Source organism: Synchiropus splendidus, chromosome 13, assembly GCF_027744825.2.
Source record: "Synchiropus splendidus isolate RoL2022-P1 chromosome 13, RoL_Sspl_1.0, whole genome shotgun sequence".
NCBI classification, from domain to species: domain Eukaryota; kingdom Metazoa; phylum Chordata; class Actinopteri; order Syngnathiformes; family Callionymidae; genus Synchiropus; species Synchiropus splendidus.
Window position 1 is genome coordinate 5,194,648 of NC_071346.1, and position 27,083 is coordinate 5,221,730.

Here is a 27,083-nt window from a genome sequence, read left to right on the forward strand (position 1 = left end):
CACTGCACAAACACCGGCAGCTTCTTCTCTCCTGGACTTGTGCAACACCAAGTACAGAGGAGCTGAAATGCTTTGCTCACTACATCGATATTTCTACAAATACCACTGACACTTGTCAACAGCTTTAGCTTGATTATAACTATGGCCTTTACTACAACTTTCCTTCTGCAAATACTACTGATAAAATGAGTGCATATAGTATTGTTACTGGTACTACTACATTTCTTGCATCACTGCTTACCTTAATGATGTCTTTCACAAATACTATTGCTGTTTCTACCACAGTTTTTTCATGCAATTTTTCTATTACTTCAGCTAATACTTTTGCACTCTGTAGTAAATGGCACATTACTAGGTGCCAGATCTTCATCTTATACATCAAACTTCCAACACCATCCATTACTACTCCTGCTACAATGTTCTACCACTGCTATGATTTTCAAAATACTGCAAGTACTTTTACTCCTGTAACTACAAATGCTTATGTTGTAGCACTCAGTTATGCAACTAAATGTACATATACTGAAAGAATAGTGCTACAGCTGTCAGTGTTCCTGAGTGCTTTACTTCAACTACACTTTGAGTACTACAGCTACCATGAACACATCAGATGCAACTACTTCTACAACCACAGTTTGTTTGAAGCACATGTTGGTCTATTCTCATGAAAGTACTTACTATAAATATTACGCAGGGAGCAAAAAACTGCTTTGAGGTTTGAGTTTTAAAAACATCAGTAATGACACAACTTTGTGTAACATGCGACAGGAGTGATGAATGGAGTGTGTGAGAGTGCTGGAGAAGGATGGATGGTGGGAGAACTGGAATTCCATTTAACTTGAGAAATAACGCTGACTGAGCATGACCTTTGCAAGACCCCTCTCTTGGTCTGCTCGCATGAGTTTTCTCACTCGCTGTTCAAAACAACATTCAGGCCGTGAGGTGGCAAAGTGTAGTTTGACCGCTATGAAAAATATCTGAACGTAATAACTGGAGGAGACGCATCATAAAGCCGTGTACTGGAAAGTTTGTCTTTAGTGAGACATTTTAAATTCAATCCGTTTTCATACAAGCATGTATCAACATCTGAGCTTCGCTTTGAGGTGAAAAAAGTTTCTATGAAACACAGTATTTCAACTTTACTCACGTCCATCTTGCAGGATCTTATTTTCTTTCGCAAGTACTTGCTACAATGCTACACAGCTAAACCTTCCTTGTCTTCTTTGATGTAGTACTACCACTCTTACTACTACGAACATAGAAACTACTACAGCTACCACAGCTACAACTAGTACATTTCAAATGTCTACTAAAGGTACTTGATAGCAAAAAGCTACTACAAACGTCACAACAGATACACAAGTGACACAACACAACTGTAACACTGTTGCCGTCATGGCCTCTTCAATTCCAATAACTTTATTATCCAGTAAAAAGGTGTAAATGTTCGATGAAAATGGATGCAAATGTATTCAAACGCAGACAGCTGAGTGCAGGATTTCTGAAAACACTCAAATGTATTAATAATGAAAGTCCAAAACATGGAGAAAAAACCATTCACGAGATTCTTAATAGCCGTTTTTGTAATCTCAAGGTTCATCATTATTCAGAGCAGCAATGGCTGCTGAGTAAACCAGACGCACCTCATCATGTATTCATCTGCTGTGTTTTGTTTCAGAGGGCTCTCCGTTCAGCTGGTGGTTCGGGGGTCCGGGCCTGGGTCACCTCCAGACGTACTGGGGCGGGGCCCAGCCGGGGAGTCAGCAGTGCGCCTGCGGCCTGCAGGGCGACTGCGTGGACATGCAGCACTACTGCAACTGCGACGCCGACCGTATGGAGTGGTATGACACACTCGCCTCCTCCTGAAGCTCATAGCTTCTGTGCTTCTCCTCAAGTCCTGCTCTCACCCGCAGGAACCAAGACTCGGGCCTGCTGACTCAGAAAGACAGCCTCCCCGTCAGGTCGCTCCTTCTGGGGGACGTCCGGAGGCCGGGGTCCGAGGCGGCCTACAGGGTGGGGCCGCTGCGTTGTCATGGAGACAGTGAGTTTGTGGAGATTGGACCTTGCTGTAACTGGGGAGCGACTGGACTGACACAGACCTGTATTTAAAACATCTAAACTGTTATTTGAAGATTTCACTCAGGATGTTTCCCTCCTCCAGAGAGCTTCTGGAACGCCGCCTTCTTCCACAAAGAGACCTCCTACCTCCACTTCCCCACCTTCCACGCCGAGCTGAGTGCCGACATCTCCTTCCACTTCAAAACCAACGCCTCCTCCGGTGTGTTCCTGGAAAACCTGGGCATCAAAGATTTCATCCGGATCGAACTGAGCTGTGAGTAGCCGCGGGGCGGGGGGTTTAATCCGGATTACACAGATGTGTCAGTGAGACCGCTGCAAATGTTCTCCTGGGAAAAAAACCCTGTGGATGCAAATCATGTATTTTTACTTGAACCAAGTGGGCGTGAATGTCGTATTATCCCTAAATACCAATGAAGTAAATCCGTGGCGTGTCAGCACTTTAAAGCCGCGTCACAGCTGCGCTGAGTTACCCTGAACCTGCTGCCTGTCTCTTGCTTCCACCTCCTGGAATCGAACGCTCCAAGGTCAGCGACAGCGCAGACGTGGAGTCTAGTGAAGTTTTCTCGCCTCCACTAAAGAATCATGTTGATGCCGCATTTCAGTGGAGATTAAAATGAAGCATTAGAAGAGTAGTTCAATTGATTTAGAGGTCAGAAATGAGCCTCATTAGTTTGAGTCAGTGTCTTCTCGCTCTGTAATTGTTTCTCGGGGCCTGAGAGGGATGTTGCCACAGTTCCGATTCACCCCCTTGTAATCCAACTTTTCCATGGTTTCTAGTTGGTAATCTGGGAAGTAGAAACATATGGTTATTATGGTATTTTAACCAAGCGCGCCTGGCTCTTTTGAAGCTTTCCAATGCTCTCGGCTCTTCAACGTGTTGCGCCGTTTCACGCTACGCCAGGCTAAGTAACCCATTAGACCGAAGTATGTTTGTGTCGTTCTCAAAACAGAGTGGAAACACTCGGCAGAGCTAGGTGTCTGATCAGAAGTTCAGACAGCACCTGAAGGCATCTGCGTTACCCAACCTGCATTTCAGAGGTGGTCATCGAAGTGAAGCCTTGTATTAACATTGTGACTGTACGGTTGTTAAAGTTTCGCTCCCAATTCCTCATATTTTTAAGGAAGCGGCGTCGTGTGAATACCCAAATCAGCCTCTAAAACAGTGACCTTCCACATATTACGCCTGACCTTTCCAGGCCCGTCGTACACGAGCAGAGTCGTTTCTTCACCCCTAATTAGGACGGATAAAAAGGTCACGCAGTCAATCAGAGCCGAAGCCGGAAAAGTCTGCTTCACAGTCGTGTTTCTTGAATGTGGTCGGACAGACTGAACACAGCTTCCTTTCCACCAGAAGTCCGTCCTGCTTCCAGCGTCCATCCTGCTCTTCTGGAGGTCATGAACGTGGAGCTTCACCTCTGCTCCGACATCTTATTGGAGCTGAAACCCCTGCAGGAGCCTGACAGTAGTTCCAGCATTATTGGAACTGAACCCTGGTGTTCTGTCGCCCCCTACATCTGATCGTGGACCCTGAAGCAGCTGATCTGTTTTGGCTGATGCTTCAAGACTCAATAAGTCGTCCCCCTTAGACTGAGAACGCTGGGCAGCACAGAGCTGGATCCACCTCTGGGGACGTTCAGTGACCGTAGCCGTGACGTTCTGAGATCCACTCGAGGCAAGTCTAGACTTTGAGGATTTGAAAGTGAGATTTTACAGCTGAGTGCAAGTGGCTGGTTTCCCCCATAGAAAATATGGCTGTGGGCGCAGAGCCTTTGTGTCAATTTTAGAACTTAGAAAATTGATTTGAACGCTGAGATTTAAAATGCTGTGATCGTCGTGGCAACCACAGAGGAGAGATTTGAGGGGAACAGCTCGCCTCCAAAACTCTTCTGGGTTTGTGAGGTGGATTTTAAGTTCTGTGCGTTTCGGTTTATCTTGTTAGGGACAATGAGTCAACCAAACAGAGGTTTAAAATTTTGACTCCGCCCGCCAGGAGCTGCAGGGCAAGTGCTTGTGTTGCTTTTGAAGTCGGCTCAACGACCTGCTGGATTTGACATGTTTTATCTCCCCAATGCTGTGCGTGATCGTCCGTGAGGGAGAGAATCTGTGTTTTATTCCGGTGCACCAGAGTGTCTTCACTGGCGACAGATTTATCTCCCTCCTGCTAAAACAGTCGTTTCAGTTTCTTCTCGTTAGGTTTCAAATCCTTCATGTTCCGGAAGATATGAGTGTCTGTGCGCGCTGCGAGATGAAACAATGCTCAGCCTCCTGCAGGAAGTGGAGCAGCGAGGCAGCCACCTACAGAGCTGGAGCGTGCGCCATGGTCCCCGAGGAGCAGAGATGCTGCTGCAGCGTCCTCGTGCTGCGGTCGCTTCTTCAAATCCCTGAAGAAGGGAGCAACAAACTGGAAACAAATGTGCTCATAGCTGTTGAAAACGTTACAAGAAAGACGAGCGGAGGAGCATCTGCAGCGTCTCATCTCATTCTGCCTTTGTTTTGAAACTAGAAAATCCTACCGATTTTTCACCCAGGAGTTTGCTCGCGTCACAGCAGGCAGCTCTGTGGAGAGCACAGGGGTCCGTGAGCGAGTAGACCTTGACACCGAAGACCGTCCGTCGTCTCCTGGACTGGTCCAGGGTTGAGTTCTTATGCTCCTGGTTCAATACAAGCCAATCCACGTCTCTTTCCAGTAGACTGATTTCGCTTGTTGTGACGTATCCGCTTCTCCCCACTCGCTGCTCACTAAGCAGCAGCATGTCTGCTGTGAAGATTCTTTCAATCCATGCCATTTAAAGTTTGCTTCCGGCAGCACATGCACGGGAATTGTTGTGTAGGGAAGCGCGTTAAAATTAAATACGCCATTGAAATCACCCGCACTTGACGGAGCACTGAGTTTTCCGGGTTCCTTAGCTGCAGGCTGTTGACGCAGCGAATGCGTAGCTTTTGCCTTCTTGAAGAGGTATATTAAAACGTGTCAGAATTAAAATGATTTAATGGATGATGTTTTCACATCATGTATACAGAATATGTCATCATTGTGATTATAAATTCACTGTGAATCCATGTGATTGGTATCGGTGATCTGTGGTGATCAGCAGCAAAAACCTAGATCGGAGCATCCGTACTTTGTGACTTTGTGAGAAGACCTCTCCAGGTGACTCACACCTCTCGTCCAACTTTCCTCTCAGCCCCGACCCAGGTCCTCTTCTCCTTGGACGTGGGCGACGGGCCCCTTGAGGTCCGCGTGGACTCCAGCTCCCCGCTGAATGACGACCGGTGGCACAGAGTCCAGGCCGAGCGGAATGTGAAAGAGGCGACGCTCCAGGTGGACGACCTCCCGCCGGTGACGCAGCAGGCGCCGGCTGACGGACACTTCCACCTGCAGCTCAACAGCCAGCTCTTCATCGGTGAGTGTCTGCGACGGACCAGCTTCTCCTTCATTAGCGTCCGGTCCCTCGCTGTGCTGCGTCGCCATTGTTCCTCCGGGAGCCGCCAGCTCAGGCCCGTTTCCTCCCGAATCAGCAGTTTGGGTGCGTTCATTAGCGTCCTGTGTCCTCAGCAGATGAAGCCGCTGCTTCAGGGAACCAGCTCATTCCAGCTGCTTATTAAATAACCAGCCATAATTCCAGAGTAAACGCTTTAATCTCAATGCTGTCGGAAGTTGAAAGTGACCTGCCGTCAGTCAAGACTGGATTATCAGCTAATCACATCCAGCTCATCAATATTTACCCGGAATCTCTGCAGCTGAACAGAACAAGTGAGCAGCCCTGATGGTGTTTGATGGAGCTGGTGCTTTCCTTTCCATATCTACAAGCACACGCTGCTGAGGATTACTAGATTACATCTCTGTTTTAATCTGCTTTCACAACTGCATCAGCTCGTCTGTCAGGATCCTTGAGGGGCGCTAAAACCCTCCACACACGTCTGCGACATTCAGCTCCGCGCACCTGCAACTACACCAGTGTTGTCGGCCCATTTTAGAGTGTGAGGTGCCGTGAGACGCCGCAGCAGTGGTGAGAAGCTGTGAAGCCTTGAGGAGGAGGTTTGTGCTTCTAATGTGGGCAGCTTGTTCATCACTTCTGCCGTCCTGCTCAGGCCCACACCGTCTTCCTTTGTATGAGGGCTTCATCTTGGTGCATCAGTCAGTGTCCAGGAATCAGAAAAACACACGGCAGCAACTTCTTCGGTCATTTGTTTGGGTGCCACGAGAACCAATCTTCCCTGGACATGTGATCCATCCGTGTTAGAAGCCGGTCCGATGGTTGACTGATTGAGCCGCGACTGTGGAGGACAGCAGAGGTATCGACCCGCGAAGACGGACTCGGTGGAGGGAAGCAACGACTGCGCTCTTCTTTCAAGATGAAGGAAACCATGGAGGAGTGAGACCCAACTGTGGTCGAGCTGAGAGGGGGAGGTCATTTGGAGGCCCAGAATCTTCCACTTCCAGGACCCTCACCGTCTTCATGCAGGTGTGCACTGGATCATGGTTGGCACGGCAGGATTCCCCGAGTCCCTTCTCACCTCTGCACTGATTTATTTAAAAAGGTCACTTTGCCTCAGTGGACCATGAAGCATTTATGGGATGTAATCTTTGGGAAGGGTGTGTCCTCGGAGGGCGCCCGCTGACCTTGTTCAATTATTCAGGGTTGGAGTTGGACTTGCGTGAAGGATTCGATTTGGAGGGTTTTTAATCCTCAGAGGGTCCTCGCATGGAAATATCTCCTGGCCACCGAACCTGCCAAGGTTGAGACCTCTAACTGGAGTTGGTTTTCAGTCGACAACTGGACAGAGAGTTAGAAGTACGGTCAAAGTTCAGCTACGTGAGAGTCACTGGAGTTGGTGAGATCTGGGTCCTTGACACCTTCAGAGGTAGAAGCAGGAGGAAACAGCAGTCAGGAGATCAGGTGCTTCCCAGACTGACGTGTCTGTGCAGCAGCACTGACAAACCCATGTATTCATGAGGACAGGGTTCCTTCCTGCAGGCTAAACGTTGAGCTGCTCAGCATTCACGCTCGCTCGCTGCCATTCCTCACACTTCCTGTGTTCACGGAGCTGATGTGCGAGTCGCGCTGTTATCAGGTGTGACTTCATGAGGTTTGCCTTAATAAGCCGTGTTATTGGTCTCAGCTGGCGGAGATGGGTAATCTGTGAGGCTCTTTTGTTGATCGCCTCTCCGCCGCAGTGAAATTGTTTCAGCGGCTCCAGATGAAGACAGAGCTCCGACGTGCTGCCGCGCTTGTGTTTTCCTGATTTAATTCACCGGGCAGCTGCAGATTAGAGGGAGAGAGCTGGCTGGAAGAAAATGTATCTCAGCTGGTTAAAGGGCAGCAGCTGGAGAGCGGAGATCCAGACTTCTCCTGCTCAGCTCTTCTGAGGCGCCCCGTGTCACGTGTCCCAGGTCTGCCCTGGGGCCTCCTCCCTCCCGGGGTACGGCGGTCATAGTGACGAGTCTCCACACAAAATGAAGCGGTTGTGACTCAGGTTTTGTCTTGTGAAAATATCAGTGATGCGTGAAAAGAACCTTGAAGTCTGGATGTGTTCTGAATACACAGTCTTGGAGACACAAAGGAGCAGGATTGAGCTTCATTTGGACAAAACTTTGAGTGTAAATGAGGCGGAGGCGTGGACGAGTCGCGGAGCCGAGTGTGGGCGTGAGAAGCCGCTTGCACTCCACAATACAGGACTCATCAGCCGCGACAAAGAGCCTCGGAGTTTGTTCTGTAAACACAATGAAAGTGACGACTCGACGGCTGTCACACTGGAGCCGAGCAAGTGAGACGACAAACATTACAACAAGAGAGGCAGCTACCATGAGCTCAGGGTCTGATCATCAAAGCATCCACCTACAGGCACAGTTTGGAGTCTGCTGTGTTTGTTGTGATGATTGAGCGCAGCTGAGTCACTGACCCAAGCGTCTTTTCTGTGAGAGCTACTGGGATCTGATAAGTAAGCAGACTTCACAACTGGAGCTTAGCTGGAGCTCATGTGTAGCCAGCGTGCACTGTTATGCTAATGGATACATTCGAAAACAATCTTCAGAGATGAGATTATAATGTTGATGTTATCCTTCAAGGGGCGCTGCAATGCTCTCACACTCATGCATGTGTGTCCAGGGGGAACGGCGTCCCGGCAGAAAGGTTTCCGCGGCTGTATTCGCTCGCTGCAGCTGAACGGAGCCACCCTGGACCTGGAGGAGCGGGCCAGGATCACACCCGGGGTCCACCCAGGCTGCCCGGGCCACTGCAGCAGCTACGGCTCCCTCTGCCGCAACCAGGGGCGCTGCATGGAGCGGGACAGCGGCTTTGAGTGCGACTGCAGCCGCTCAGCCTACGTGGGCGTCTTCTGCCAGACAGGTACCAGATCCTCCTGTTCTTCTTCACCCACCAGGGTCCCGGACGGAGCTCTGTGGAGCCCAGTTGCCTCCATCTCTCTCTCTCCTCTCCATCATCCAGAGGTGTCGGCCAGCTTCACGCCACAGACCTCGGTCAGCTACACCTTCAAGGAGCCGTACGAGTTGATGAGGAACAGCAGCGCTGCACCGTCCTCCATCTACTCCGACGTGACGCTGCGCGGAGAGAACGTCTCCCTGAGCTTCAGGACCAGCCAGAGTCCAGCTGTGCTGCTCTACGTCAGCTCCTACTACCGAGAATACCTGGCTCTGCTGGTCAACAAGCACGGTGAGGCTTCAAGAGACCTGTTTGGAGTTGATGTGTTTACTAGCAGGTGAAGGTGAAGTGTGACTTCACAGACCCTCACAACTACTCCACTGATCTGCTGACTGGATTGTCCAAAAATCGTGGAGGATGAAGAGCAGGAGGAGTCTAATTTCCTGCAGCACTGTTTTCCAATCACTGCTCCTTCTCTTCATCTCCAGCTCTCCTCCTCAGGGTTCTCCTCTGCAGCTCTGTCAGGATCCACCCGTCCTCCTCCCCCACTCTTTAATCTGTCCACCGCCGCTCCATCACGGCCTGAGTTTCTTGTGGTGGCTGAGTGACGTGTGTAACGTGGCGGGGTCTGATCAAATTGCCACTCAGCAGCAGGATTAGCGGCCGATTGATTTTGTTCCGCTGCTGTGTATTAATGACCTGGAGAGAGCTGACGGACAGAAGGGCATTAAGGTTCGGCTCCGGCCGTGAAGTCGGCGGTAAATGCACTTGTGCTGAAGTGTTCAATTAAATCCCACAGCGCTGGCTGATGTCGGCTCATTTACTTTAGCACTGCAGTTCTGCCTGGTCCAGCACGAGGTTACGCCAGTGCGCCGCACGTGCTGAGCCTCTCAGCTCAGCTCTGCTCTGCTCTGACTGTCGAGTGACTGCTGTGTGGCAGGGCGACTGGAGGTGAGGTACAAACTGGACGGCAGCAGACAAGCGCAGGTGTTGAGCAGCCGTGCGAAGAACGTGGCGGACGGTCAGCTGCACTCGCTGGTGCTGCACAGACGCGCCGACTCGGCCTCGCTGCAGGTAACTGTGTTGGATGTGGTGTCAGGCAGGAAGGAGCTTTGGCAGCTGCCCCTATGATCCCCCTCCCGCTTGTCCTACAGGTGGATGACGGCGGCTCAGAAACCTTTAATCTGACGGCGGCTGCAGGTCTCAGTGCGCTGAAGTGGCTGCTGCTCGGCCGAGTCCCCGGTGAGTGAAGACGTTTAGCAGGAATCAGAGCGTTTCCTCCTGAGGTGCGTGTGTGTTGGGGCTCCTCCCCCTCCGGGGCAGCAGGAAGTGGATTTTCTGTCTCCAGCTGTCGTCATCCGTCAGCCTGACTGATGGCGCTGAGTTTCGGAGGCTTCTGCTGCCGACGCTTCATCGACATGCGTGAGTCACCTCTCAGTCAGGAGAGCGGCCGCCTCAGCAGCTGGTTACCGTGGTGATGTCCAGCTGCTGAGGTAAGTGATGGAGGAGGAGGCGTCACTCCTCTGACCTCACACACACGTTTGGATCTCAGTGTCTGCGATGGCCCATGCGTCATTCCACCTGCTGTACACCTGACAGTGTTGTTCATCTCCTCTCCAGACTCCGCCCACCTGGACCCGGACCTGGCCCGGGTTGCCTCCCTGGGTTTCAGCGGCTGTCTGTCGGCCGTCCTCTTCAACCGGGTCAGTCCTCTGAAAGCTGCTCTGCTGCAGCAGGACTCTGGCGCCGTGCAGGTCAGCGGCCCGCTGCTCCGCTCCACCTGCGGTTCTGCTCCGTCCACGCAGACCTCCGGTTCTGAGACGACCCGCCAGGTGTCAGGTGAACCAGCGCCGTCCTCCACACCTGAGACATCACCTGTTAGCATCGCTGCTGCTGACACACTTCAGATGATGAAGGTCGGCTAATCTTGTCTCGCCTCTCTTCCACCACAGACCCGTCTGGGTCGGCGGCTTCTGGTCAGCCTCTGGTCAACACTGTTCGGACTGACTCGGCTCTGATTGGAGGTACAAGCTGGCTACTGTAGCCACTACTACTACTTCCCCTGCAAGCAACTAGTACTGCTTTCACTACCTCATCTGTTGCTACTACTACTTCTATTTCAACCACTACTCTATGACTACTAATGCTAATACTTCTACTTCCTCAGCGAAAACTACGATGTATTCTACAACCTATTGAACTACAACTCCTACTACTACCTTATGTACTACTACAAATACCACTCTTCTTTTACAACTACTAATTCTATTTCTTTTAGCTCTACTAGTACCACGAGCACCACTTCTATTTCCACTACTTTCACTTCTACAATTACTTCTAGTACGTAGTATTATTACTATGACTTAATTATTTCTACCACATCTATTTGATCTAGTCTTACAACTGCGACCGCTTCTACTACTTCATCTACGATAACTAGATGCACAACTCTGCACTACACACTCTGCTGGTGCTTCTTGTGCCGGTGTGATGGAGAGACGGTGATGCAGATGAGAGTCATAAGAAGCTCCCGATGATGATCTTCTGCTCACAGCTCCTCACAGACACAAGGAAGAAGTGAATCCCAAATAGCCTTTAGCTGAGTGCGAGCGCCGCGGCCACAAAGGAGCGGCGAGCTCATTAGGCGTCGGCTGGAAATAACTCTGAAACTTTGCGGCTCTTATCTCGGGACGCAGCGCTACTTTTCCTCTGAATCCACACACTTGGAAATTGATTTCAGACGTCATTTAGAATTTCAATTAGGCCGAGGCCGAGCGAAATGAGCAGATGAGTTTAGGAAGTGGTCTAATGACGGCTAACTTTCACGCCTGATGTTGAGCTGGAGTCTTCTGTTGCCGCAGAGAACCTGGGGTTCCACTTGTTTACTGTGGAGTTTGGCTCATATCCTTCTTTCTTTAGGTCCTTAGAGTCAAAGCAAGTCCCTGACGCGTGATAACTGAAGCTGCCTTGCAGGAGTCATCGCCGTGGTCATCTTCCTGCTGCTGAGCGGCCTTGCCGTCACCGCTCGTGTCCTGTACCGCAGGAAGGAGACGTATCGCAGCCGCGAGGCCGAGTGCGCGGCGGTGCAGCGCGAGGACAGCCAGGACTTCCACTTCAGCGACGCCCGCGACGCCAGCAGTGAAAACCCCAAGGAGTTTTTCATGTAACCGCGGGTCGACCTGGCGCTGAGGGAGTAGGAGAACTGTACATGAGCTTTAGAGACCTGAACTGACCCTCTGCCAAACCCTGCAGGTGAGCACCTGCTGTCGAAGGACGTCACGGCTCCTTCGTCTGTACACAAGTGTGTTGTGTTGTGGTGAGAATATTTGATAATCATTTCTATTTATTCATCTCAGATGTACATAGTCTACAGCTCAGTTCCACCAATAAACTCGCCCCTTTTTAAAACCTGTTTCTTCCTTTTTTTAGTTAAAAAATGTTGTACTGCGGAGGGACTCACTCACGTGTGTGTGACTCACACCCACTGACTTTTTGTCCAGATTGGTGAGTCCTCAACACTTGTTGACCCACTTGTTCAAAACAGGGTAGCTGTGCTAGTTCTTCCTTGTAAAAAGTTGCCACCGTCCAACATGGCCTCCAGCGACTCCACGTCAGACTGGAGGTTTGGAGTGGCCGGTCGTGCTGCAGGTGCTTCTCTCCATCAGCTCCACAAGGCGGTGTCTGGATCACAGCTCCTTGCTTGGGGTGATCTGGTGGCTGAACGTGGGATGTTCCCCCTTGTGGAGAGCAGCGACGTGGGTGAAGGCAAGTGAAAATGCTGATCGACTCAGACAGGACAAACACAAGCAACAAAGCTTGACATAAATTCCCTTCCTCCGCGTGACTGTGGGAGAATCCAGCGCGTCTCTGTGACGCTGACGTCTGAACAAAGGATGAAGGCAGCAGAGCAGGCGGGCGGATCAGAAACCCGTGGAAGGACCAGAGAATGAGAACGTGACGGAAGTCTGGAGAAACACTTAACCGCTTTAAACCTCTGAATGTTTGTCAGTTAAACCTCCTCTCGGGTTTTGATCAGAGCCGGGTGTGTGGACCGAGGAACATCACAGGCATAAATGATCAGAGAGTTTTCATCCCACGCTGCTGGAGCGAGGCAGCGAGGGCAGGTGAGAATCACAGGTGGATCTGAGGGAGACACACCAGCTGGGAGGAAACCACGGCGCGGACCTTGGATCAGACACCAACAGGTTTTCACGGTTAACCTGACGTTTCCTATTGCGTGATGAGCGCGCCCCCTGCAGGCCACAGCGAGGTCCACTGTTACTGCGGGAGGTATGTGCCGCACATCTCTGTGATCTCACGCCTCCCTAGATAAAACACTTTCTGCTGACGTGCAGAAACGCGTCCGGGTGCTCAGGTGTTGGTGGACCTCCCGCGTCTCGCGAGTCACGGTTCCTCACGAGCTCATGAATTATTTAGTATTGATCCAGATTTGTTTATTCACTGAGCTCTGGAACAAACCTTGAAACGGGTCAGAGGTCACCGATGAGAACACGTTGTGAAGGTTGTGACCCTTCGAGAACAATCGTGTTCTCAACTTCTAAGTGGTTGGAAATGGTTCCTGCAAAGTCACCTGGCTCACGTCACGTCCATCAAGTCATTGACTTGGGTTTCACCTTGAGTCGCACCGCGCTTTGGAGTGCAGACCTTCTGTCTGCAGCCTCTTTGAAGGACTTGAGTTCCTTGTCACAACATGGCAAGAGGCACGGGAGGAGGCCCCGGGTCAGATCCAGGACCTGCTCCTCAGTTCCCCCAGGTTAGCTCGGACCCTCTCCAGGTTTGGGCCGCGCCACTCTGCGCTCCTCAGGTGGTCACGACGGCCGGAGGCTGGTGAGGAGCAGAAGAACTTTATGACTTTGTGCCTGCAGGTTCACTTCCCGCCGATAAAACGCTGAAAAATGTTTGTGGCGAATCAATTTGGTGCGGGACAGTCGGGCGGCGCCCCGATGACTGATAGGGATCAGGAGGAAGGCGCCCCGAGTGCTCGGAGGATAATCCATACCTGCGGCCGGCAGGTCCAGAACCCTGTCCTGTTATTGCTGCTGTCACAGATTAGCTGTGTTTCTGCGGGACGCTTATTTTTCCATTAGAGATTAGACGGGTCTTATCTTCCATTAGAGCGAAGGTGAGCGAGTCAAGGTGCTCTTCGACCCAGACTGGAGAGGCGCCGATAAATATTCCGCTCAGGCTCACCAAACTTCTGGCCTCAACTTTCCGCCCTCCGCGCCTTCAGAGCCCAACTCCACCTCCAGTGCTCCGGCCTACGCCAGGTTTTCTCCCTTTGTTTCTCAAGTTTTTCACTCAGAGATTCAACATGATCAACCGCATTTTCATGCCTGTTTTTTTTTTTTTTAATTCTTGTGAAAGAAACGTTCACACTTATCACTTTTCAATTCACACCTTTTAAAACAAAATAGTGTTTCTGATTGTTTCTCCACAATTTGTTTTTTCCTCTCCATCTTTATATTTTTCCCACATTCATTCATAGACATAGTTCATTATTTTATATATTTATTTTTCCACTTTTATTTTTACAAGTACATAATTTAATGACAGAAAACTGACTCTCCAAGCTGCCTTTTACTCCACATTTAGGATTTCCTTTTTAAATTTTTCATTTTTCCAAACATTTTTTTTTACGCTAAATGTTTCATCAATCACAGTTAGCGTTTTTGCAGGATTTTTTTTGTTGACACTTAACATGAAATTTGTCAATTTTTGAATGTAAAATTAAGACTCAATCATACGTGATTTAAAAAAAAAAAAAAAAAAAAAAAAACATTTTCCTTTAAGTGTTTACATTTTCCGTTTTACATTTTTGTTGTAGTAAATGACTTTTATTTCGTGTTGTTTTCTGAAGTGTATTTGAAACCAAGCTACTGCTCATGTTGTGATGTCATCACCAAGACCGTCTGGTGCCAACATATGCGTCGGTTTAGAGGTTCCAGCGCTGGTGAATGAACGCTGATGTTGGAACCCTTTGGTGCGGACCTGATCACTCATCTCTTCTCCTCGCGTCCAAAGTGGCGGAGCCTGGTGCTATGACACGGCAGGAAGCACCCGGTTCCTCCAGACACCGTCGCGGCGGCCTCATGACGCTGCAAATGGCCAGCGTTTTTCAGGCACCTCCGTCCCGACTTCCCCGCCCCCTCCCCCCTGCAGCCGACTCGTCTCCTGCCCAACTGTGCGTCTCGTCGCATCAATTGTCACGAGATTAACCAGGTTTTACAACGACGCTCGCAGCGGCTGCCACGTCTCATTTAGTCCGATCCAGCCTCAATTTAGCTCCGGTCCAGGTGACGGGGTCGCTGTGGCGGCAGCGTGTGGCCAGACATGAGACGTGTTCAGGAAGAGGATGAGACCTGGGACCAACACGCTCTGGAGACTGAAGTTTCACACACTGACTCAACATGTTTCAGACGAACCATTTAAATGAACAATTTGTATATTTTTTTTCATAGGTGAAATGTTCCTTTTTTTTACTGATTTTTTAAAAATATTTTTTTACTATTTCACACCTTTGTTTCCTGGAGGCATATTTGTATTAAATTTCAAAATCAAAATTGAATTTATTTTTTTAATACGTTATATATATATATATATATATATATATATATATATATATATATATATATATATATATATATATATATATATATTATTTTTTTTTATTTTTTTTTTTAAATTTATTTATTTATTTATTTTTATTTATTAATTTTTTTTCGCAATCGTCGGAGCCTCGTGTTTCCTCATCTGGACCAGAGGGTCAGAGCTCCTCATCTCTTCCAGCAGCGCTGGCTGTGCTCCGTGTCGTCCGTCTTCACAGTGAATTAAAACAGGTGTCACGATGCAACCCGCCCACGCGGCCGTCCGTGGTCACATGTGTCATCTGAAACACCGGCTCGCTGTGATCAGAGCAACATTCCTCACCTGCAGCTTGTCGCCGCTGTAATCACACCGCTCATCCATATTAACGGCGGCGAGCGCGCGCGAAGTCGAACATTACTCACCGCGAGTCGCTGCGGTCTCAAGGTCAGAGGGCAGTGATGGATTGTGTTTACACGACGCTCCGCCGCTCCTCCACACCGAGTGGGCGGAGCTCGCACCGCTGACGCGTTTGAGCGAGTGACAAATGGAAGCTCGGCTGATGAGGGTTTCTGTCGAAGGTTCAACTTAAAACTCAGTTTGACCCTGGAACATTCCTCCAGAGTCGCTCGACTGTTGACCAGGTTTAACTTCTCCCGGAGCACAGTGACGCTCCACGTGTATATATATGACACATTTTCTTTTTCTTCTGTAAATGATACTTTTTGACTGATGTTGACGTGGTGAGCGGGTGAATAGTGGAGACCTTGTGTTTCCCACCAGATGCTCGTTTATAAACCTCCCGTCCCAGTCAGAGACGGGCTCATCGTGAGGTGTGTCCGACGGTTGTGCGGGTAATGTCGCCATCTGCTGGCACATCGCTCACACAAACCGTTCACGTGAAGGGTGAAGTGAGAAGCGGTAGGTATGTGAGGGCGGGTTGCAGATGACCTCGCACGTGTGCAGTGGTTCAGGACTCTGTATATAAAGATCACACACAACTGAAGACAAGGACGACGATGCTGATGACGAAGGTCACGTTTATTACAGCAGTGAAGGAAACTCAAGACTGAAGTGCTGCGCCTCACTTCCTGAGAACAGCTGGAGCCTAAAACATTTCACCAACGCTGGGCTCAACAGTGAACAAGTGAACCCTCGACCCTCACCAGAGGAGAGCTGGGCTCAGCAAAGCAGAGGTGTCAGTGAAGGCGGTGTGGAGGTCAGAGGTCGACAGCTAACTCACCTCTTCTTCAGCCTCTGCAGGACGAGAGGACAGGCGTGAGCTGCAGGAGGACGTCTCCCACACACAGGTCCATACTCACCACTGTGACAGGCTCAACTCTTCCCTCTCCGGGGCCGGTCGCTTCTTCTCTGGGGAAACATTACGACCAGTGAGTCTACAGACTGGTGAGTGACGGCTGTCCAGCAGGTGGCGCCTCATTAACTACCACAGAAGAAGGTGAAACACGACTCACTCTTCCTCTTGGCCGACGAGATCACGAGCAGAGTCAGACCCTCCTCTCCTGCCTCCATCTCTGCTCTCTCCACCTTCTTCTTCTTCTTCTTCCTCTGTGGTTCCTCCGTCACCAGCTGGATCTCCTTCAAGTGCACCTTCCTGAAACACGCCTCTGCTCAACTGCTGGCCACCTGACAGTCATGTGATCACTCACCTCTTCCTGCTGCTCAGGTCTTTCTTCAGCATCATCCTCTTCTTCAGGCTCATCTTCCTCCTGAGCCTGGGCTTCTTTCTGGAGCGCCTCAGAGTTTCATCCGGACACTTCGCCTCCAGGTCTCTGTCGCCATCTGCTGGCTGCTCCTCACACTGCACCTCTTTCTTCCCGCCTCTCCTCCTCTTCTTCTTCTTCTTCTCCCGACTCACCAGCTCCTCCACCTCTTCCTCATCTTCTCGCTCCTTGGCAACACACAGAGAGATTGTCTCCTCTTCCTGCTCCTTCTTCCTCTTCTTCCCTTTCTTCTTGGATGGAGAGATCAGAGTCTCATCTGTCAGCTCCTCATCTTCTCCCGTCTTCTTCTCCATGCTTGAGTCCAGACTCTCAGGAGCAGCTGCTGCATCTGTACTCAGTGACTCACTCTCCATCCTGCTCTTCCTTTTCTTCTTCTTCTTCTTCTTGAGCACCTGCAGGTCTTCAGGCAACTCAGCCACCTCCTCTGGAGTGTCTTCTTCTGCTGCAGTTCCATCTCCAGCCTCAGGGGGCGGCAGGACGCCCAGCTCCTCTGCAGTGGCTGCAGACACGTACAGTCAGATCAGGAGCTCCACTCAGGGCCTCAGACAGAGGCTGATCTTCTCAGTCACCTGCGTCCTCCACCGTCGCCTGGTCTTCCACTGAAGCTTCTGAGTTCATCTGTGAAGGAGCATGTTTGTAGGTCAAGTTCAGAGCTGCAACTCCCTTCAGCCGTTGGCCTTCTATCACAGGAGAACGTTCAGGTTCTTCATTACCATCTGATCCTCTGCTGCGTCCTGGTGGTCCTGCACCTCAGGAGTCAAGTCAGGATCTGAGGCAGGAAAGCAGAAGCCTGAGGGACACTGCACTTCATCCTTGTCCTTTTTTTGTGTCCATGTTTTCCTGCATGTTCTTCACACTCAATACTTTGCTTTTTCAAGAAGTGTTCACTTCTCAACACAGACTCTTTCTCCTCACAAATATCATGTAAAATACAGCCCCAACTCTTCACTTGTGTTGGAGAGTTGGTCAGGACTGAAGGAAGATGAAGTTTCATCTAGTCTGGACTGTTCTCCACATGATGGTGTCATGTCAATGTTTTAATCCTCATCTGTTTCTCAGGATGAGGTTTGACTCTGACTCTGCAGCAGCTGCCGCCGTCTTCGCAGCAGGCTGTGAGTCTCAGCAGCGGCGTGAGAAAGACACAGTAAAGATGCCATACATAACATTCTGCTGCGGACCATTGGTCGGCTCACCTGCCGGGGGCGGGGCTTCGGGCTCTGCTGGCTCCCTCTGGAATCAGGAAAGAGAGAGAGAGAGAGAGAGATCACCTGTGGGGTCACACGCAGCGCGTCACATGACACTGCACTGTCCAGGCAGAGCTGCTGGTGGGGAACTGGAGGAGCCAGCTGTCAGGCCTCTCACTACTGAGCTGGTCTACAGAGAAACGTTTCAGTGTGTTGACATGTTGAGACGGCGCATGACTGACAGCCAGAGGTGACTGGGCGTGACGCCTTCAGGGAACCTTCACTGTCACGGCAGGTCTCCCCTGTGACCCTGACTAGCTGGGACGAAACATGTTCAGACAGTGGAGGGCCTCGCTCACCTGCGGCTCCTCCTCCTGGAGCTCAGCCATGCAGGGCGGCTCTGAGGGCCCCTCCTGAGCAGAGTCTCCAGGCTCGGAGCTGTGGTCCTCAGGAGGCTGAAAGGCAGGAGGGGAGGTTACAGACAGGCGGAGCAGTGACGCGCTGGGTGCTGTGATGCTGGTCAGACTGGAGCCCAAGTTCTCACGGACACACAGACACGACACTTCTGCATGGCTGCTCCGACACAAAGCAGCGTCCAGACCGAGCCGACCAGCCGGAAACAAGCCCCGCCGGCAGCTCCAGAGCAAAGGCAACAGCCACAGCAGTCGGACCACCAGACTCACCTGGAGAACAGGTTCAGCTTGTGATGTCACTTCCTGCTCGCTCTCAGAGGTGGAGGTCACGACCACCGACTCAGGTCTGTGGTCCAGCACCTCCTCGTCGGTCTGGACTATGTTGTTGGTGGGACCCGGCTCAGGCTGGACAGTGAACGCAGCAGGAGCAGGGTCCAGGTCTCCACAGAGGCTGGGAGTCTCCTCGCCATTGGTCACGCCTCCTTGCTTCAGCTCCTCCTTCTTCTCAGAGTCAGCAGCAGTCCTGCACATTCTACACAACACACACACCATCGTGAACCGACGCTCGCACTCGCCACCGTCACAACAATGATGATGTCATCGGAGACTCTACACGAGTCTGAGTCATGGTCTGCACGTGCTGCGTCACAGCAACACACGTGGCGTCCAGTCGGACACCAGAGATGAGGTCACGTGACACATGAGCGATGGGAGGCATGGGGGCGAAAGATGCCAGTCTGAACCCGGCCAGCAGTTAACCAGTCCAACTAGCTTCCGCCAGACTCACATTCCTGCGCTTCACTTCCCATCATCCACGCACTGTCACCTCAATGAACACACTCGACTGAACGACCGTCTTTCAAACGCCTGACACTCGGAGGTGGAAGCTGCCGCCATGATGTCACTCTCTGTTAAATCCTCTCGGCCATGACCCAGAATGCAGCGGGCCTGTCGCCAACCCACCAGCCAGCCAACGTGACTCCACACAGCAGGAGCCTCTGATCCAGCCTCTGCTTCCGTTGCTTTCACAGCAACATCTTTGCCTTCATGTTTACTGATCCGACAAGTGACGCTCCGACCTCAGCCGCGCGGTTCACTCACCTCATCCAGCCGACGTAGACGTCGCGCAGGCTGTACTGCAGCTGCTCCACCTGGAACAGGAGAGAAGTTAGTGTCAAGGAGGAGCAGGTCATGTGACACCACAGCTGAGGAACCTTCCAAAGAGAGAGCCGGAGGGTAGAGAAGCTCATTTCCTGTGGAGAACTTTTACACAGCAGAGGACGGGGCAGTGGCAGAAGACTTCAGTGACAGTTGTGTTGTCAACAGTCAGTAGAAAATGGGGAAGAAACTATGTAAATGACATTAGTATTGCAGTTAAATTACCACCATATTGATGATCGATCTAGTCATGACTATCTCAAGTCATGATGTCATCACTCCAGGTCCAGTAGGCTGAGCCTCCAGGACCATTCAGACCCAAAACATCAAAAAAAGAAAAGAAAAGAAACCACTGTTCTGAGCTGTTTAAATTGTACCTCGTGGACCAATAAAGTTTGACCTCACACACACACCACATTTGGAAGTAAAACTCAAATGGAATGTTCCAACTATAACCTAAGTTAACATCATAACAAGACTTGGTTGACTAGTCTTCGCAGCACAAGGGAGAGGTGAAGTGATTCGAGGCCCCTTCACAAAGCAGCAGCTGCTCTACTCCAGGTCCCAAACAGACGCGACTCCTCCTCATCTGTTCTTCTCTCGTCAACTGTTCTCTCACGCGCGAACAGAAGCATCCCAACAAAACGACCACAGTGCGCGGGAGCGCGTGAGCTAGTCACACCAGACCGGAGCAGCAGCTCTTCACCGTCTCCTCACGCCATGTTCCCTCCTCTGAAACAGTTCATGATGAATATTTCACTCGGGCTGAGGAAACACGCACGCGGGCGCGACCAAGTGGCAAAACTAGCATGTTTTAGCTCGGAGCCCCGCAAACCCCGCGGGGGCCGCTCACCTGACTCAGGTGTTTCTCCAGCTTCTTGGCGGCCTTCAGGAAGCCGCGGTCCTTCAGGTGCTGCACGATGAGACACAGCAGCGCGCGCTCCTCCTCGGCTTCCATCCTGGACAGAACTGAGCTCCACTCACTCTCGCTCCACTGCAGGCTCGCGATTTGACTGAGGGCGCGCGCCTCCCGCCACGCCTCCTGCCGGGCACTCTGGGACATGTAGTGCCACGAGCCTACGTGGAACTGCTTTCTAGCGTTATCTGCAAATTATTTGTAGACAGGAGAGTGAAATACCGACCGATATGAATCAGAAATCACAATTTAATCGCGACATTTTTTGCACTAATTTCACATGAATATGCGCCACCTAGTGTCTCTCAGTGGAACTCCATATATAATTCGCATAATTGGGCCTCAATTACAATATTATATATATATATGTGTGTGTCTGTGTGTGTTTAGCACTTTCACTCGGTTCCGCCCACCAACGATTCGAGACGGACTTGTGACCCGTTTATGACGTCACTGAGGAGCTCCTCATCTCAGCACTTCGCTCAAGTGATTCCCGTCACCCTGTTCCGGCCCAGTAGGTCCCTCTCCGGCTCAGAGCTGAGTCCGAACCCCGGACTGAACTGGAGTATCGCGCGTTATTCGCGCTGTTTATGGACCGTGAATTCATAGTCGATCTTGCGAGAGTCAAGTGAGCGAGATTTAGATCGCACCGGCACGAGAGTGGGTTGCTCTCCTTCAAAATAAAACAAACCTAACGCCTTTAATTGAAAACGATAAAATGATTTTTTGTTCTTAAGTGAAATATGGTTTTGAAACTCATTATAAACTTTAATGTACACCACTAACTTCAATTTAGGACCACAACGAGTGACAGGAGTTTTGCTTCCGCCTTCTGTTGAAAATTTTAAAAATCATCCACGCAAATCAAAATATCAATCCGTGGCGGTGGGTGTTTTTAATGCAATCTATGTCGTTTTGCGTTTAACTGGGAAATACACGAGTAATCTCTTAATTTCAATTATAAAGGCGCTACGTTACAAGTGCAGTTCTAAAAGTTTTATTCTGGCAGATGTCACGGGAAGCTGTGCTCGTCCACGCCCCCAGCTTGACTCGGCTGCGGGTCTCGGGACTGAGGGAGGACCTGAGGAAACTTGAGGACATGCGGCGTCTTGTAGAAACTTTCCCGAAATCGACGTGAGCAGCGCACGGGAGATGAAGTGAAGGAGGAAGAGGAGGCCCCGCTCTTCCGCTGCTCCCCGATCCAGGTAGGAGCGACCCAGTCCTTTCAATCAAAGCACGGTGTTTTATCGCGCTTTTTTCCCACTCAAAACTTTATTCGCGGTGATTGTTGGGATCTAGATTTCTGCCGCTGACGGTCGAGTCTTCAGGTCGCGATGACGTCATCAAGAGCCGAAGTGATGCGAGCCGCTGCTGGTCCGGCAGGTCCTCACGAGTGACGTCTCGGTCTGCTGGGTCAGCACTTTCAGTGAGGCTGGCTGTGGGTCATCCATGAGCGCTGGGAGGAGATGTGGAGACCCAACGTTGGTGTGTTTTCTGGAAACAGTTGTTGAAACTGAGCTGCCAGCTCGAGTGACGTGAGCAGTGAATTGCTAAACAGCTGACTCACTGCGGGATCCTGACCGACTGAGGAGTCTTGGAACCGTGAAGAGACCATGAGGCGGCTGATGAAGGTCCATGTCATTGGTGTTTCAACCAGTCATGATCTCCACCACTAGAGAGAGCAAGAAAGCGTCAGATGGTTCTTCAGTGTCGGTCCACTGATGTGGGAGTCAGGAGCTTCTGCAATGATGGGACGGTCTTCTCTGAGTCGACCTGGTCGCCAGTTGGACTCGGTAGAAATGGACCAGGCTAGTTTCCTCCTGCCGTCCGTGATTCAGCTTTAGAACTTTGGAGTCGTGCCACATGTGGATGAGGACAGGCTTGGTTGGCTTCAGTCTTAACGCCGAAGGTCTTGTGCTCCTCAGCTGCATGGCAATGGCTGACTAGAGTGACCTCGCCTGGAGTCGTTGAAAGGATGCAGGTGGTCCACGTCACCCTGACTCTGGCCCTCTTCTCTCTGGGGTCCACCCTGGACCAGAACCAGGGGAACCATGCGACACACTCCACGCAGAAGAACCAGCCGCACATCATCTTCATCCTCATCGATGACCAGGTGAGTCTGGAGGTCAGGTGGGTGAGTCCGGTTCCACTTCCCGCCGGTCGTTCCCGCAGGGCTTCAACGATATCGGCTACCACAACCCCACCATCAAGTCTCCCACCCTGGACAAGCTGGCAGCGGAGGGCGTGAAGCTGGAGAACTACTACGTCCAGCCCATCTGCACGCCGTCGCGCAGCCAGCTGCTCACCGGCAGGTAGGAGCTCCGCCCCGCCGCGAGGGGGCGGGGCAGAAGCGGGCTGACCGGGAGGTCTGCTTCTCCTCTCAGGTACCAGATCCACACGGGGCTGCAGCACTCCATCATCCGACCCAGTCAGCCCAGCTGCCTGCCCGCGCACATGGACACGCTGCCCGAGAGGCTCCGCCAGGCCGGCTACGCCACCCACATGGTCGGGAAGTGGCACCTGGGCTTCTACAGGTGAGGAGCACAGCCGAGGTCAGCAGGTCAGACAAACATGGCTCTGGCTTCTGTCTCCACCAGGAAGGCCTGTCTGCCCACCAGGAAGGGCTTCGACTCCTTTTTCGGCTCCCTGACAGGAAGTGTGGATTACTACAGGTACAGCTTGTTGATTATTAAAAACTCTGGTTTCCTTCATTGTCACTTGTGATATCGATGTTTGTACTCATCATAATTCTGGTACTTTATCATTGTAACTCAGTATTTTGGACCTTTTTTTCCCTCTGGTGGAATGTACTTTGGTATCGTCTTGTGAAGTCGCGTCAGTATCTGTGAGTCATGTGACTGTAAACATGTTCGGTGAGGATGTAAACCAACGCTCTGTGATCCCAGCCATCACATCTGGAGCTGATCTCGCGTACGACTGCAGACATTTGGCTCCACGTTCAAACTGAGCCGAGAGGTCACATGACCGGCGGTGAATGCTGGAACAGTCGGGGGCTAATAATGAAAGCGGCATGTGAGCTGGAGACCCAGCCGGGCCCGGCGCCGAGCCCGACACCAGACCGGTCCGGTCCTCTGGAGTGGAAATCCGTCTGACTTCTCTGTTGCGCCTCTGCTGTCTGCAGCTACGTGTCATGTGACGGACCTGGCAAGTGCGGGTACGACCTCCACGAGGACGAGGGCGTGGCCTGGGGCCACCAGGGGAAGTACTCCACCGCCTTGTTCACGCAGAGAGCGCGCAAGATCCTGGAGAGCCACGACCCCAGCCGCCGTCCCCTCTTCCTGCTGCTCTCCCTCCAGGTGCCGCCTCCGCTCAGGTTGCCGGTTCCAATCCCCACTGAATCCGTGTCGATGCTTCCAGGCCGTCCACACTCCCCTGCACCCCCCGAAGTCCTACATCTACCCGTACAGGGACATGGATAACGTGGCCCGCAGGAAGTTCGCCGCCATGGTGTCGACGGTGGACGAAGCGGTTCGGAACTTGACCTACGCGCTCAGGAAGTACGGCTACTACCGCAACAGCGTCATCATCTACTCCACTGACAACGGCGCGCAGCCGTTCACCGGCGGCAGCAACTGGCCACTGCGGGGTCGAAAGGTACCACCGACCGAGTTGAGTTGATCAGATCTGGACTGAGCCGGTCTGCGTTCAGGGTACGTACTGGGAGGGTGGCATCCGCGGCGTGGGCTTCGTCCACAGTCCCCTGCTGAAGCGCCGGCGCCGGGTCTCCAACGCCCTCCTCCACATCACCGACTGGTTCCCCACGCTGGTGGCTCTGGCCGGGGGCAACGTCAGCAAGGTCAGTGGAACGTCTCAGAGCAAATACTGAGCTGGATGTTTGCAGGCGGTTTGAATGTCTCACTGACGCCGCTGTCTCAGTCCAGGCCTCATTACCAGTCTGAGTCAACACGGCTCTGTTAATCACAGAGTTTCCTCCAGAACCTGCCAGACCTTGTTGACTCACTCTGATGAGACTTCTGTCTCTTCACCGGTGAACTGTCGCCGACCCGGAGACGATTCAGCAGCGGTGACTTTCAGTGACTCATGTCTCTGACCACCTCAGACTTAAGCTCTTAAGAGCTGCTCTGGCTCTCAAACAGAGTGGGATCCAAATGTTGTTGATGTTCAGAGTTCAGGTCTGGACGGCTTCGACGTGTGGTCCACCATCAGCGAAGGGAAGGAGTCGCCCCGTCACGAGATCCTTCACAACATCGACCCCCTCCACAATCCCTCGGCTCTGAGGAGCAAGTGGGAAGCCAGCGCAGACGGGCCACCAAAACCAGGTGAGAGTCCTCGGAGGTGAGGGGTCTCCTGCAGGCACACGCCTGTTGGACTCTTAAGGTTCTGAGTGAAGGAATGCGCTGACCTGGAGGAGCCTCGATCAGACCGACTCTCATTCGTGAGCAGATCGCTGGTCTCTCTTTTGAGAGTGAGAGCGAGCCAGAAAGGGGTCCACATCATGAGGTGGATCACCTTGGAGACCAGCTTGTAAGATGCTATGAAGGCCTCCTCTGGTAGCCTTCATGGTTCCGGTCACATAGGCAAATCCACTCTGCACAGTCCCATCTGGCTCGTCTCACACGCTCAGAAACAGAGACCTCATCTGAAACCGCTGTCAGGCCTTGACGTAGCTCGCCATTCTTCGTTCTCAGCAACATTCCGAGGACAGAAAAGAATCCTGGCTCTTTCAAGGTTCATTCTTTGCGGGAAGATATGTGGTGACATTCCAGCTGTGGCTCGTGGAAAATGTGGTTGTGATGGCTGGAGTTCAAGCGAGTAGACGCGGATGAAAACGGGAGACTGCTGGGTTTCTTTAACCCTCTGTTGGGGAGCAGCATATATGGGAGTTCGGCATGGGAGAGGAGGTTAGAGGCTCAGTCTTCAGTGGGACCTGGTCTTACTTTGCTGGTTTTCACTCAGAAGTCTGTTTGGGGAAGGTTCTCTGGGTCAGATCTAGTTGTGAGTCAAGCGGAAAAGACTCCATCTGTCTCTGTTCATCCAGCAGTGAGGAGGACCCAGAGTCAAGTCAAGAAGCCGAAAAAGAGGAAGAAGAAGTTCCTGAAGCAGAAAACAGGGTTCAGAACCAAGAAGTCCAAAGCATTTCTACATCACGAGTCCAAGCCCAAACTGAAGCCAAACATGAGGAGGACCAAGTTCCACAACCAGACGCTGATCCGCCCCGCCCAGCTGAGGCGCCACCTCAGGGTGAGGTCTACACAGATGTTACCCCAGCACCAGAACTCGTCCCAGTCGGAGAACCATCTGCTTCCCACTTCGGAGTCGTACCAGGCGCTCTGGGACACCACGGTCCAGGCCGCCATTCGGGTGGGAGACTGGAAACTGCTGACCGGAGATCCAGGCCACGGAGAGTGGGTCCCCCTGCAGGTGCCTGAATATTTCACTGCTCCAGAATCTCCTCTCTGCTCCACCTGACTCCAAGGCTTCTGTCCGCAGGTGCTTCCCACGCTGCTGGGTCGCTGGTGGAATCTGGAACGGGCCGTTTCCACGCTCCAGAAGTCCACCGCCAGCAAGAGCGTCTGGCTGTTCAACATCACCGCCGACCCGTTCGAGCGGCAGGACCTGGCCGACCAGAGGCCCGACGTCGTGCGCCGCCTGCTGGCCAGACTCGCTCACTACAACCAGACGGCGGTGCCGGTCTTCTTCCCGCCTGACGACCCGCGGGCCGATCCCGGCCACCACGGCGGCGCCTGGGTCCCGTGGGCCGATGCAGACGCCGTGGAGGAGAAAGCCAAGTATCACAGTGTCGACAAGAAAGAAAAGCATGTGAAGAAGAAGAAGAAGAAAAGCAAGAAGTGTCGGCTGTGTAAGCTGAAGACCTTCTTCCTGAACCTCAACACGCGGATTATGTCCAACCGGATCTGAAGCTGTGAATGTTTCAACTGTGAGACACTGTTTTCAGGCTGTGGCGACGAGTGGAAACTTTAGTAATGACGTGTTTAGTAACATTTCCTGAGCAAACACTTTTCATACTCGAGGTCATGACACCTTCACGGGAGAAGGGAAGGCGGACGACAGCCGGGGGCAACTCCAACTCCCGGTGCTGACTGGAAGTTCAAGTCTTCTAGAATGTGAATGTGTCGCGACGTATCTCACAAGCAAAATGGGAGAATGCTGTGTTGGCGAGATCTTCGTTCACGTTTGAAATAAAAGGGTGTTTCAAGTCGTCCTTGCTTCTGTCTCCTCCTCTCCATCAACCTGACGCGTTTACATCTGAGCTGATGCTGAGCAACATCCACACCTTCCTCCTCCAACGGTCGCTGCTTTACAGACGTCTACTAACCGTTGGGTTTTGGGCTCAGAACGACGGCACGTCACGGAGCTTCAGAAGAGTTGGGACTCACTCAGACCGGTTGTGATTTTACGCATTAGAAGTGACGATGAAGACGCACAGATTTACTACTCACCAAAGATAGCCCGCGAGCGCCATCTAGTGGTTCCAACGATTTTTTTTTTTTTTATAAAATTAATTCAAATATAAATTAGATCACACAGAGGATTTTCATTAGATCGCGTCTCAACGCGCAGCAACGAAACAAAACTTTAGACTGTTAACGTGTGAATGA

The 27,083-nt window shown here is 51.7% G+C and overlaps 3 protein-coding genes across 8 annotated transcripts in view; 2 read left to right on the plus strand and 1 right to left on the minus strand.

The window, feature by feature from the left end:
* Window positions 1–11,854, plus strand: part of LOC128769186 (contactin-associated protein-like 4) — a 43,607-nt gene extending 31,753 nt beyond the window's left edge. For 3 of the 4 annotated variants that reach the window (XM_053882595.1, XM_053882596.1, XM_053882598.1), the window contains 11 exons: window positions 1,679–1,841; window positions 1,914–2,041; window positions 2,162–2,332; window positions 5,265–5,483; window positions 8,190–8,429; window positions 8,529–8,753; window positions 9,403–9,536; window positions 9,617–9,704; window positions 10,083–10,301; window positions 10,415–10,486; window positions 11,436–11,854. In XM_053882595.1, coding sequence (XP_053738570.1) covers window positions 1,679–1,841; window positions 1,914–2,041; window positions 2,162–2,332; window positions 5,265–5,483; window positions 8,190–8,429; window positions 8,529–8,753; window positions 9,403–9,536; window positions 9,617–9,704; window positions 10,083–10,301; window positions 10,415–10,486; window positions 11,436–11,629 — 1,853 coding nt within the window. In that variant the 3' untranslated portion in view covers window positions 11,630–11,854. Of the gene's footprint in view, window positions 1–1,678; window positions 1,842–1,913; window positions 2,042–2,161; window positions 2,333–5,264; window positions 5,484–8,189; window positions 8,430–8,528; window positions 8,754–9,402; window positions 9,537–9,616; window positions 9,956–10,082; window positions 10,302–10,414; window positions 10,487–11,435 lie in introns of those variants that run through there. The other variant, XR_008416363.1, reaches the window with a different exon arrangement.
* A 4,234-nt stretch (window positions 11,855–16,088) lies between these two features.
* LOC128769187 (ABC transporter F family member 4-like) lies at window positions 16,089–20,571 on the minus strand. 3 transcript variants are annotated; one of them, XM_053882599.1, is made up of 11 exons: window positions 20,419–20,571; window positions 19,509–19,558; window positions 18,678–18,939; window positions 18,354–18,449; window positions 18,004–18,040; window positions 17,524–17,579; window positions 17,380–17,428; window positions 16,736–17,309; window positions 16,541–16,680; window positions 16,388–16,431; window positions 16,089–16,322 (listed from the first exon to the last, which is right to left on the minus strand). In XM_053882599.1, the coding sequence occupies exons 1-11, from the start codon at window positions 20,521–20,523 to the stop codon at window positions 16,305–16,307; spliced, it is 1,431 nt and encodes a 476-aa protein (XP_053738574.1). In that variant the 5' UTR covers window positions 20,524–20,571; the 3' UTR covers window positions 16,089–16,304. The 3 variants fall into 3 exon arrangements, with proteins under 3 accessions (XP_053738574.1, XP_053738575.1, XP_053738576.1); XM_053882600.1 differs by having other exon boundaries at window positions 16,388–16,436; XM_053882601.1 differs by lacking the exon at window positions 19,509–19,558 and having other exon boundaries at window positions 20,419–20,539.
* Window positions 20,572–21,541: 970 nt separating this feature from the next.
* On the plus strand, window positions 21,542–26,668 carry LOC128769406 (arylsulfatase I-like). Its single transcript, XM_053883097.1, has 11 exons — window positions 21,542–21,686; window positions 22,407–22,594; window positions 22,654–22,793; window positions 22,866–23,015; window positions 23,079–23,153; window positions 23,624–23,798; window positions 23,860–24,096; window positions 24,152–24,298; window positions 24,629–24,782; window positions 25,502–25,884; window positions 25,954–26,668. The coding sequence occupies exons 2-11, from the start codon at window positions 22,457–22,459 to the stop codon at window positions 26,380–26,382; spliced, it is 2,028 nt and encodes a 675-aa protein (XP_053739072.1). The 5' UTR covers window positions 21,542–21,686; window positions 22,407–22,456; the 3' UTR covers window positions 26,383–26,668.
* The last annotated feature ends 415 nt before the right edge of the window (window positions 26,669–27,083 follow it).

What these genes read in the sequence shown, in the direction of transcription:
- LOC128769406 (XM_053883097.1), top strand. Translation starts at nt 22,457, where the DNA reads ATGCAGGTGGTCCACGTCACCCTGACTCTGGCCCTCTTCTCTCTGGGG. An exon ending in TCATCCTCATCGATGACCAG is followed by an intron (nt 22,595 to 22,653) that starts GTGAGTCTGGAG and finishes TCGTTCCCGCAG; the next exon opens with GGCTTCAACGATATCGGCTA. An exon ending in TGGCACCTGGGCTTCTACAG is followed by an intron (nt 23,016 to 23,078) that starts GTGAGGAGCACA and finishes TGTCTCCACCAG; the next exon opens with GAAGGCCTGTCTGCCCACCA.
- LOC128769187 (XM_053882599.1), bottom strand. Translation starts at nt 20,523, where the DNA reads ATGGAAGCCGAGGAGGAGCGCGCGCTGCTGTGTCTCATCGTGCAGCAC. An exon ending in TGGAGAAACACCTGAGTCAG is followed by an intron (nt 19,559 to 20,418) that starts GTGAGCGGCCCC and finishes CTCCTGTTCCAG; the next exon opens with GTGGAGCAGCTGCAGTACAG. An exon ending in TCCAGGAGGAGGAGCCGCAG is followed by an intron (nt 18,041 to 18,353) that starts GTGAGCGAGGCC and finishes TCCTGATTCCAG; the next exon opens with AGGGAGCCAGCAGAGCCCGA.